Source organism: Panthera pardus, unplaced genomic scaffold, assembly GCF_024362965.1.
Source record: "Panthera pardus isolate Hobbes unplaced genomic scaffold, ASM2436296v1 HiC_scaffold_16, whole genome shotgun sequence".
Lineage (NCBI taxonomy): Eukaryota > Metazoa > Chordata > Mammalia > Carnivora > Felidae > Panthera > Panthera pardus.
This window is the reverse complement of record NW_026526721.1, coordinates 83,522,268-83,534,493: the sequence shown is the minus strand read 5'-3', so window position 1 is coordinate 83,534,493 and position 12,226 is coordinate 83,522,268. Positions and strand designations below refer to the sequence as shown.

The window sequence follows — 12,226 nt, the reverse complement described above, 5'->3', positions numbered from 1 at the left end:
TGAGCATTCATTGTGGGCTAGATAATACATTCATCTTTGTATAGAAATATAAATTCTCATGATGACTAAACTAGTAATAATATGTGAAATTTGCATTATCATTTTAAAAACAGTTTTTCATTTACCTTATTCATAGCTGGAGTAGAGATGGCAAGATATTCAGTTTTTTAAAGCTTAATGAGGGGCGCCTGGGTGGCTCAGTCGGTTGAGCGTCCGACTTCAGCTCAGGTCACGATCTCACGGTTCGTGAGTTCGAGCCCCGCGTCAGGCTCTGGGCTGATGGCTCAGAGCCTGGAGCCTGCTTCAGATTCTGTGTCTCCCTCTTTCTCTGCCCCGCCCCCATTCATGCTCTGTCTCTCTCTGTCTCAAAAATAAATAAACATTAAAAAAAATTAAAAAAAAAAAAGCTTAATGACTGATAAGTATTTACTTATGTAATCTCTAACAGAAATAATGGACCATTCCTATATACAAAAGGTTAGTTTTGTTTTATGTGTAAGAATAGTGCCAAAACTGTCAAAAATGCTTCATCCATTGGTGTCATAGGTAATATATCATTGGCTTTTTTGTAACATGTTGAATTCTTTGATAGATTCATGGGAAGAATGATAATAACTCAGCAAATGGAAGAAATTGTAAGGTAAGAATACATTTGCATTATCCAGTTACTTTTATGTGACTGTGTTGGGAGGGACTAAAATCAAATTAAAGGGAGAATAGGTAATTGGGCAGCATATCATGGAAAAGGATTAATTTAGAAGCCTGGCTGGCTCAGTCCAAACAGCACGCAACTCGTGATCTCAGCTTCATGAATTCAAACCTCACATTAGGTGTAGAGATTACTTAAAGAATTTTTTTTTAATTAAAAATAAAAATAAATAAAAACATTTAGCATTTCATCTAATAATTTGTAGCAGAAGAAGTAAGGATAAAACAAATCCCATGAAATGATATAAAAATAGTTTAGCAAGATTATTTGTGTACTTGTATTTCTTTTTCTTACAGTGTTAGGTAGTAACAAAAGGAAATAGCCATTCTTATTCAAATTTTTACACCTTTAAACCCACCACACTGGAAGTCTAGAGCACAAAAAATGTTTTATATAATGTTTGACAAGTATACATATTATTGTCTTCTTCACTTCAGAATTATTCAGCAAGAACTACAGTATTTAGTGGCCAATATAAATCCTCTTATTTACTCTTTTGATTGGTATTTTTTTTAGTTGGTTGTGTTGGTGTGTTTGCCCTCAATATTCAGGTTAATTTCTGGCCCCTACATGAAAGGCTTTTAAATTATTTCAGAAATGTGCTGATACATTGAGATTACATTGTTACTCATGACCACAAAGCCAAATTTAGAATAAATCTTGGAATCAGCCCTTGAACTTCTAATCCAATTAGCATTGTACCTCCTTTCTAAAGACATGTTCAGTTAATACTGGCTGCATGAAATAAGTTGCTGACATGAAGAGGTAAGCATTTTTTAAATGAAATCCTCAAGACAAGCCACCAAAAAATATCATGATGCCTCGGCACCAGTTCACATTTTTAATAAACATTAACATAGTAGCACATTCAGTAAACTCCTTAACAAGGTCTTTGTAAATGTAGGATCCCCTGCTGGATAACTATAACTAGCTTTTATTTTGATTTCTAGAGTGACATAGTGGGATATATATGTGGATACATATCTGAATTGCATTAAGATATTGTGGCTGGTAAAGCAAAAGATCAGTTATATTACCCAGCCCTTAAAATGGTTAAAAAGATTAGCCATGTTCTTTGCTGAAGCAGCCTGAGTGAGCTGATGGAATTATCTTTTAATTTGAAGCTTTTTATCATTATATTCCAATTTTATATGCCAGTGTGAGCTCAAAGTTTTTCTGTTCATTGTTGGAACCAGTACCAAGTGGGAAAAAGCTATTTTATGCCTCCTTAATAATTGATTTTGGAATATCCATGGAGTGTGCTCCAAATATGACTATCTAATAAAATCATACTTGTTAACCATGTCCCAAAATGTGGGCCTCTTTGGTTCATTAGATTTTTTAGAGTGTTTGGATTTGCAGACATCTTCAGAATTGGTTCAGATTCTGTTTGATTTGGGTAACTGGATATGTATGTTTCAGAAAAACATAAGGAATATCAACAAAATTAAGGCTTTTTTACTTATCCATAACAGTCTTATCATTTTTCTATCACTAAGAAAATACAATTTCCTTTCTAGTTATTCCTTCTCGTTTTATTTCTCCTTTATGGAGAGAAATTCAAACAGCAAGAAGACCTGTGCTCCAAGAAGTATGCAATGCAAGTAGTCAAGTTATAGTTGATCTTGCCTAGAAAAAGTACTAACTCACTTACTACTTTGTTTTATAATCCAGTATAATTTTAATTATGCAGAATTGATGCATTTATACACAAATCATACTATAATTCATGTTTATATTGCATTTTAGAACCTTTAATTTTGTTCATAAATTTAAAATTTCATCATGTTAAACATTTTTAATCATTGGTTAATCTTTTGCTGTGTTTTATGTTTAAAAATCTTGAAACAGATGGCTTTGTGAGTTTATTTACAGGGGTAATCTTATTTCTGAGCCACTGATCTTAAAGTGACTGAAATGCTAAAGCAGGTATTTGTTGTTATGGTCACTAACATCATAATTGACCTAAACTGCTTTATAGTAACTGAGATTTTGGTTTTATATGAAAGCAGAGTTATAACTATGTTCAGGTATTTTCTGCTAAAGGTGGCCATTTTAGAATGTAATTGAATTTTTAATATATTCAACTTTTTTTTTTTTTTTAATCCCCCTTAGGCCTCTGGGGCCAGAGAGTCTCTTGCTTCGTGGAGCCAGGTTAAAAAATACAAAGGAAATTTTTGGTTTGTATATATTGAAAATTTCTAATTATGGATTCGTGTTGATGCTTTATATAAAATATTTTTTAAAACATAGCTTTTGTGGTCTTTTGGTTGGATAATTTACTTAATCAAATATTGTCTAGGATAATTTTCTTACAAAGATTGTGTAAAAATAATTTTGTATATTTTTGTTGTTGATTCCTATTTTTGAATAATAGGCTAGAACCTGGCTCTGTTGTTTGTGGATACTTGTGAAACACTGCTAAGAAGATAATTCTGGCAGTTCTGTTAATGGTGGTTGAGAACCAATGTAATCTGACATCATGGTTCAGTAAACCACCTGTATAATTCCATTATTATTCTTAGATTGTATTCAACTGCTGACTCATTCTTTCATCCATTCAACAAATTTTTATTGACCTGTGACCATATGGCAGGTATTATTGGAATGTATACTGACTGAATCAAAAGGCCGAATAAATAGTGCTCTAGTGTTGGAGATCTAAATTAATTCACATGTTCTGAGTCAACTCTAGGCAAATCGTGAAGTCTTGATAATCTTTAGCTGTCAACTATCTCCTCCCATTTTGGGAATGGCCCTTCATATACTGCCCAGCCTGTGTTATTCACTGAATGTTTACAGCTTTTGAGGTTCTCTTCTTCACTCCCTTCTTTCCTATTAACTGTGTTATATCTTATCACTCAGTATGAGGCTCTCTGATAAAGAAATGCATATACTTATGAAAACAGAAAATAGGGGCCCCTGGGTGGCTCAGTCGGTTAAGCATCCAACTCTTGATTTCAGCTCAGGTCATGATTTCACAGTTCAAGAGTTCAAACTGCATGTTGGGCTCTGTGCTGACAGTGCAGAGCCTGCTTGGGATTCTTTCCCTCTTCCTCTCTCTCTGTCCCTCTCTGCCTGTCTCTCTAAAATAAGTAAGCTTTAAAAATTAAAAAGAAAAGAAAAGAAAACGGAAAATAGAAAGTGTTGGTGAGGATGTAGAATACTAGGAACTCTCATTTGAGTGCTGGTGGGAATATAAAATGTCACAGCCAGTGAACAATAGTGTGGCAGTTCCTCAGTAAGTTAAACTTAGAATTATCATATGACCCAGCAATTCTACATATAACCCAGCAGTTTTACTCCTAGATATGTATCCAAAAGAATTGAAAGTAATTGTTCAGACAAAGACTTGTCCAAGATATTCATAGCAGCAATATTCAATAGCCAAAGGGTAGAAACCGCACAAATATCCATCAACTAATGAATGGATAAACAAAGTGTAGGATACTCATATAATGAAATATTATTCACTCATAAAAAATGAATTCTACTGATGAATGCTATAATATGGATAAACCTTGAAAACATGCTTAGTAAAAGTAGCCAGACACAAAAGGCGTATATGATTCCATTTACTTGAAATAATCGGAATAGGCAAATTCACAGACACAGAGACTAGATTTGTGGTTCCCAGGGGCTGAGGAGTGGAGGGGAATGGGGCATGATTGCTTAATGGGTACAGGGTTTTCTTTGAGGGTAATAAAAGTGTTTTCAAGTTAGTGAGGGTTGCACAACATTGTGATTGTACTGAGTGCCACCGAATTGTACACTTTAAGATGATTAAAATGGTAAACTGTATGTTATGTATATTTTTACCACAGTTAAAAACAAACAAACAAACACCATAATGATGTTCTGATGGCCAAAGCCAGAGAAAACCTTCAGGGCTTTTAGACCCTCTCATGTAATGCTGTATTTTAACACATCTCCCTGGCAGGAACACCTTTCACATTCTTAAAATGTGTGTTTGCCTTTAGTTGGGTCTACTGGTATCTGCTGCAGCACCACCTCTCTCTCTTACATCATTCTGGCTGATTTCTCACATTTCTGTAATTTCAGTACCCTTTGTCATCTGCGTCATAATCCCTGCCTTTAAAGAATGGTGAAAATTCCAGGACAAATTTTTAGGAAAAAGGCATGTTGAATCCTATACTACTTCACAGCTTTCACTATATAAGGATGGGTGTGAATATTTATTGATCATCTCTCTGTTTCTAGGCATTTTCCTACTTTGTCATACAAATATCACAACAATTCTGTGAGGTATATTTTCCTATTTAAAGATGGGGAGGGAAACAGACTCAGATTAAATAACTTGCCCAAGGACACAGAGCTAGTAAGTGGCAGAGGCAGCACTCAAATCAAGGTCTAACTACAAAGTTTGTTATAAAGCTGGTCTTACCTAATTTCATCTACTTCCCAATTTTAGGCTGTTAATACTATCATTTTTGCTCATCCCAGTCATTCACATAGGCACACATTTTTATTTTATTTTATTTTATTTTTTTAAACATTTATTTATTTTCGAGAGACACAGAGTGTGAGTGGGGCAAGGGCAGAGAGAGAGGGAGACACAGAATCCAAAATAGGCTCCAGGCTCTGAGCTGTCATTACAGAGCCTGACGTGGGGCTTGAACTCAGTAACCATGAGATCATGACCTGAGCCAACATCAGCTGCTTAACCGACCGAGCCACCCAGGTGCCCCAGTAGGCACACGTTTTTAAAATAGTACTTTCCTTTTGTTTACTTAATTTCTTCTGACAGATTTCCATATTATTTCTCTAGTGGTAGAAAATTATGTCTAGACTTCACAGATTCTGGCATTCAGAGCCTTTCGAACTCTGACCTCATTCCATTGCTCATGAAAACCTAACAGAAAGCGCTTTTCCATTTCTGTCTTTGTTAACACTTTTTGCTCTATCTATAATGGCCTTCCCTGCCATCTTTACGTTTTCAAATCCTTTTCTTCCATCAGTTCCAGCTCTAATAATATCTCTCATTCAGATATATTAATTATAACTAAGAAACGGAACCCCCATGCCTTCCCCTTCCAGCAGGTTAAGCGACTGGAGTTCTTCAAAATTGGACTTGGAAAGCCTTTTAAAAACTCCAGAAAGACTTAAAGAAAGCCAAATTGTAACAACAATCAGACAGTACACTCCCTTTCATGCTAGTGAGTACATCTGTTTGGTGAAATATGCTAGATTATTTTTAAAGAGTGTTTTGTTTTGCAGGTGTTGCTATATACACTGGAATGGAAACAAAGATGGCATTAAATTACAAGAGCAAGTCACAGAAACGATCTGCAGTAGAAAAGTAAGAAAGTTGTCTATTTTCATTTATTTACACATGAATATGTCTATGTATTCATATATGTATAAAATACTATGTATATAAAAATACATGTCAGTCAACAAAAGATGGTATTCTTGAGGATAGGGATGTATACATGTAGCATTTTGCACAATGTTTGGCATATAGTAGGTGCTAGATTATAACTTTAAATTAACAGCTTTAAAATAATACTATTGGATAATAATGGAATCACTTGATCAGACTAATCCTCCTGCAGATAGCAATTATGAAATCTGGACAAAAATTTTTTTACATAAACAAGTATCTGAAAATACAGGAGAGTATTTTCCCATAACTTCTTACCTGAAGGCACTCCCTAATTCATGTGCTGCATAGGGCATCGTAGAGCCTGAGCTTCACAAGATTTAAGTGTTGGAGGACAAAGTTTAAAGCTAGAAAAACAACTAGACAGAGGTAAAACTGTGTAGGGGAGGGAGCCACAGAAGGGAATGAACTCTGTACATAAATTATGCCCAAATCTTTGACTATTAGACCTATACATGTGCAAGAGAGACCCTGGTGGGCTTAGCAGAAAAACAGTATCAGGAGGCGGGAAGAACAGAACATAGGATTTTGCTGTTGTCTATTGCAGTGGAAACAGAGTTTGATGTTTGAGCCTAGCCGAGTTAACTTCCTGCTGGAATGAAAATCAGCACTCTTATGAAGAACATAAAAGAGTACAGTCTTTACAACCTGCTATTTATAAGATTTAGTATGTAATCAAAAATAAGTAGACATATGAAGAAAATGTAATTTGTATTCAAGAGAAGAAGCATTCAATAGAAATTGTCTCCATAATGTTCTGTATCTTGCAGTTAACAGACAAGGTCTTTAGAGCAGATATTATAAGTATTTTTAAGGGCCTAAAAAATGTGACTAAACACATGTAAAATATCAGCAAAGAAATGGAAAATACAGAAAACAGTATGGAGGTTCCTCAAAAAGTTAAAAGTAGAACTGCCCTGTGATTCAGCAATTACACTACTAGGTGTTTACCCAAAGGATACAAAAACACTGATTTGAAGGGATACATGCCCCCTGATATTTATACTGGCACTATCACCAATAACCAAATTACGGAAAGAGCCCAAATGTGCACCAACTGATGATTGGATAAAGATATGGAGTGTGTATGTATGTATGTATGGTATATACACACACTGGAATATTACTCAGCCATCAAAAAGAATGAACTTGCCATTTGTAACATGGATGGAGCTATGGAGTATTACGCTAAGTGAAATAAGTCAGAGAAAGACAAATACCATACATATTATTTCACTCACATGTAGAATTTAAGAAACAAGTGAACATAGTGGGGAACAAAAAGAGGCAGACCAAGAAACAGATTCTTAACTATGGAGAACAAACTGATGGTTGTCAGAGGGGAAGTGAGGTGGGGGATGGGTTAAAAGGCGATGGTTATTAAAGAGAGCACTTGTGAAGAGCACCAGGTGTTGTATGTGATTGATGAATCACTAAATTCTATACCTGAAACTAGTGTGGCACTGTATGTTAACTAACTGGAATTTAAATAAAAATTTGAGGGGAAAAAAAAAGAAATGGAAACTATAAAGAGAATTCAGCAGATATTCTTGAGTTGAAAATCTAATTACTGAAATGTAAATGTCATTAGATGGGCTCAATACCAGATTGAGGAAGGCAGCAGAAATTGGCGGTGAATTTTAAAAAGCAATAGAAATTATTCAGTCTGAAGAACAGGGAGAAAAAAGATTGAAGAAAAAATGAACAGAATTTCAGAACCATGTGAATACACAATATTAAGCTATTTAGCATAATTCTAATTGAGTCCTTCCCCCAAGAGGAGAGAACAGTAGGGGCAGAATAAAAATATCTGAAAAAATAATAATGGCAAATGTCTTGAATTTGAAAAAACACAGAGTGGTAATTTAAATCCAGCAAATCAAAATTTGTGGACTCAAAGCAAAGCCTAAATTAAAGAGAAATTTCGAGCTATAAGTGTTTACATAAGAGAGGAAGAAAAGCTTAAAATAGTCATCTAAGTTTTTACCTTAGGAAGCAAGATAAAGAGAGTAATTATACCCAATCAGAGAAGAAAGAGAACAGATACTAAAGATGTGAGCTGGGGCGCCTGGGTGGCTCAGTCAGTTAAGGGTCTGACTTCAGCTCAGGTCACGATCTTGCAGTCTGTGAGTTCAAGCCCCGCGTCGGGCTCTGGGCTGATGGCTCAGAGCCTGGAGCCTGCTTCCGATTCTGTCTCCCTCTCTCTCTGACCCTCCCCCATTCATGCTCTGTCTCTCTCTGTCTCAAAAATAAATAAAAACGTTAAAAAAAAATTTTTTTTTTAAAAAAAAGATGAGCTAAAACCAATAGAAGAGAAAACAAATAATAGACAAAATTAACAAAGCTGAAACTGGTTCTTTGGAAATAATAACAAAATTAATAAATCTCTACTTTCTCAATCTAGATTGAGGGATTAAAGGGGAAAAAAAGAGATGTATTAGGAGAGAGAGAGAAAACTAAAAAATTACCAACATCAAGAATGAAAAACAAGATAGTACAGATCCTACCTACTGTGGTCACTTTATCCACAGATAAAGAAATATGATGAAACACTTTATTTAACTACATTTTTTTAACTTAAATGAAGTGGACAAATTCTTTGAAAACACAACATATAAAAATTAACACAGGAAGAGACAGAAAATCTAAATAACCCTATCAAAGAGATTTAATTTATATATATTATATATTTTATATATATTATATATAATATAAAATATTGTATATAATATATATAATATAAAATATTGTATATATTATATATAATATAAAATATTATATATAAAAATATTAAAAAATAAAAAAATATGTCCACACAAAGGGATAGCCTTTTCAACACACAATGCTGGAACAGTTAGACATCCATATGCCAGAAACCAAATTTTCACCCTTCTCTTCACCACATACAAAAACTAACTCAAAATAAAACCTATACATAAGAACTTAATCTGTAAAACGTGGGAGAAAATACTTGTGACTTTGGGTTAAGGAAACATTTGTTTGATGGGAAACATACAAAAAAGGAACCAAAAACCAAACCAAAAATTGATAAATTTCATCAAAATTAAAAACTTCAGCATACCTGAAGCTGATATGACATTGTATGTCAATGTTAAAAAAAATTAATGCTTGTATTTCAAAAGACACTGCTGAAAAAATGAAAACACAAGCCACAGACTAGGAAAAATACTTACAAAGCACATATTTTGTAAAGGACTCCTATCCAAAATATGCATTTTCACAACTTCTTTTCAGCATTATTCTAGAAGCCTTATTCGGTGTCACCAGACAAAGAAATAAAAGGCATAAGTATTAGAAAGAACTAAAATTGTCCTTACTGGAGGACACATGATTTGTCACATAGCTGTACGCATTCAAAATTAAAACTATTGGAACTAATAAGTTTTAGCAAGGCCAAAACATGGTGAGAGATATTAAAGATTTATCCATTAAATAAATGACGAAATCACACTAATAGATTGGCAGGCTCAGTATTGTTAAGCTGTCAGGTGATGTCTTGATTGTTTCAATCCTAGTTAAAATCCCTGCAAACTTTTTTGTGGTAATTGACAAGATGATTCTAAAATGAATATTGAAATGCACTAGCTAAAATGCATACATAGAATACATAAAGAAAATAGCCCCTTGAAAGAAAGCTGTAGGGGATGCCTAGGTGCCTCAGTCAGTTGAATGTCTGGCTCTTGACTTTGTCTCAGGTCATGGTCTCAAAGTTGGTGAATTCAAGTCCCATATTGTGCTCTGTGCTGACAGCATGGAGCCTGCTTGGGATTCCCTCTCTCCCCCTCTCTCTCTGCCCCTGCCCTGCTCGTGTGCTCTGTTTCTCTCTCTCTCTCTCTCTCAAAATAAATAAATAAACTTTAAAAATTGAAAAGAAAAGAAAGCTGTAGGATTTATATTCCCTGACTTTAAGACTTATTATAAAGCTGGTGAAGGGACCAGGGTTGAAGGGGTGGAAGGCAGATGGGATATGGAAAATGAGTTCAGATTAAGGGAACTAATACCTTACTGGAAGACAGGCACAGTAGATGTCTATCTGTCTGGAGTGAGAGCTCAATGGGAATTAGAGGATGTCGAGAAGGAGGATCCAGGTTTTAGTAAAGAAGATTTTGGCGTTTAGTCTGAAAAACTGTTGATTGAAAGTATATAGTAGAGGGGGATATCCAACATGGCAGAGAAGTAGGGGAACCTGAAGTTCCCTCTCAAACACAGCAGTGTTGAGGGCAAGGGCCTTTGAATTCCAAGAGTCTGGGCTGTAGAGTGACAGAGACATGTCCATGGGGACAACCTGGCAGGCCATACATGCGTGATTGCAAACTGGGAGAGATAAAATGTGCAGTGTAGGCACGGAGGGGAGAGATCCCCTTCTGCAGACAAAGGGAAGAAAAAGAGAGGCTGTGGAAGTGCAGGACTGTATTTGAACAAGAGAAAAACCATGGACTGGGGACGGAGAAAGAGCCAATCTCTAACTGTGGGGCTTTCTTTGAACTGGGGCTGGCTGCCCAGTTCACGCACCTGGGGAGGCAGGGAGCTAGCCCCAGGCTCAGTAACTAGTTCAGAGGCGCAGTCTGCAGTGGGAGAAAGCGATTCCCTCTCTCGAGTGCTGTGGGAAGAAGGTATATAACCATTCAAAGGACAAGAGACCCTGCCTGTGCTCACCAGCCAGAGGCCATTTATCAGCGGTGTGGAGTGGCACTTCCCTGGAACCAGGACACACAGAGTGGGACCCTTTAAGACATTGGGGTTTAAATCCCAGCTGAGCACCAGGGAGGTGCAGGAGTTGGCAGAGCGGGACAAACCACCTAGTTCATGCCAGTGCGTCACTGGGAGGAGGCCCTCCATCTATGGAGTGGAGTGGCACTTCCCTGGAACTGGGGTGTGCAGAGCGGGACCCTTTAAGACATCTGGGTTTGAATCCCAGACAAGCCCCAGGGAGGCATGGGAGACTGTGGAGTGGAAAAAAAACAAGGCCCACTTGCGCCAGCATAGTACTGTGAGGCACTCTGTGAACAGAGTGGTTTGAGACACCCAGTTTTTGCATTTTCTGATTTAATTCATGGGCAATTTTCTTCCTTTTCACCTTCTTATTTCGTCCCTCCTCTAGTCTGGTTGTTCTGGTTGTTGGTTTGTTTAAGCAGACATATTTACTCTATTCTATTTATACCTGTTCTATATCTCTTTCTTTATTTTCCTTTCTCTCTCTAGATTAAGCCATGTAGTTTTTCTACCTGGTCAATTTTTTTTCCCTGCCCCTGTCATTTTTCTCTTTGTATGGGATAAGGCCTTCCACCAACACTGCCCTATCCCCCAACCCTGTTGTTTGTTGTTGTGATGGTGGTAGGTTTGGTTTTTTTTTCTTTCCCAGAGCTACTTCAATGAACAAATCAAAGCACATCTGGTGGAGGGTCCAAAACATCACTACGAGTAGGGAGGTAAAACAACCAGAGTCACAACAACAGAGAGCAAGTAACACACTCCAAAAAACACTTCCTGAAGGGCCAGGTCCTGGACAGTGCTCACAGGTGCAGGACACATAATAGCTTTTAAAATACATAAGAGACAGAAAACTAGCCAAAATGATGAAACAGAAGAATTCTCCTCAAAAAAAAAAATTCCAGGAAGAAATGACAACTAAAGACTTGATCAAAACAGATATAAACAATATATCTGATCAAGAATTTAGAATAATAGTCATAAGATTAATCGCTGGGCTTGACAAAAGCATAGAAGAAGCAAAGAATCTATTGCTGCGAGATCAAGGAATAAAAAATAGTCATGACAGATTTAAAAAATGCTGTAAATGAGGTGCAAAATAAACTGGATGTGCTGACAGGATTGAAGAGGCAAAGGGGAGAATAAGTGAAATAGAAGATAAAATTATGGAAAAAGATGAAGCTGAGAATAAGAAAAAAAATTCTAGACCACGAGGGGAGAATTTGAGAACTAAATGATGAAATGAAATGTAATAATATCCATATCATAGGAGGTCCAGAAGAAGGAGAGAGAGAGAGAGAAGGTGTACTTGGACAACTCATAGCTGAGAACTTCACAATTTGGGGAAGGAAACAGATATTGAAATCCAGGAGTCACACAAC

General features: G+C 36.2%; 1 protein-coding gene across 7 annotated transcripts in view; it reads left to right on the top strand.

Moving 5' to 3' along the window:
- Positions 1 to 12,226, top strand: part of ATP11B (ATPase phospholipid transporting 11B (putative)) — a 126,700-nt gene that overhangs the window by 45,705 nt on the left and 68,769 nt on the right. For all 7 annotated transcript variants that reach the window (XM_019463268.2, XM_019463267.2, XM_019463269.2 and 4 more), the window contains exons 8-10: positions 593 to 640; positions 2,825 to 2,889; positions 5,948 to 6,029. In XM_019463268.2, the coding sequence (XP_019318813.1) occupies positions 593 to 640; positions 2,825 to 2,889; positions 5,948 to 6,029 (195 nt within the window). The remainder of the gene's footprint in view (positions 1 to 592; positions 641 to 2,824; positions 2,890 to 5,947; positions 6,030 to 12,226) is intronic.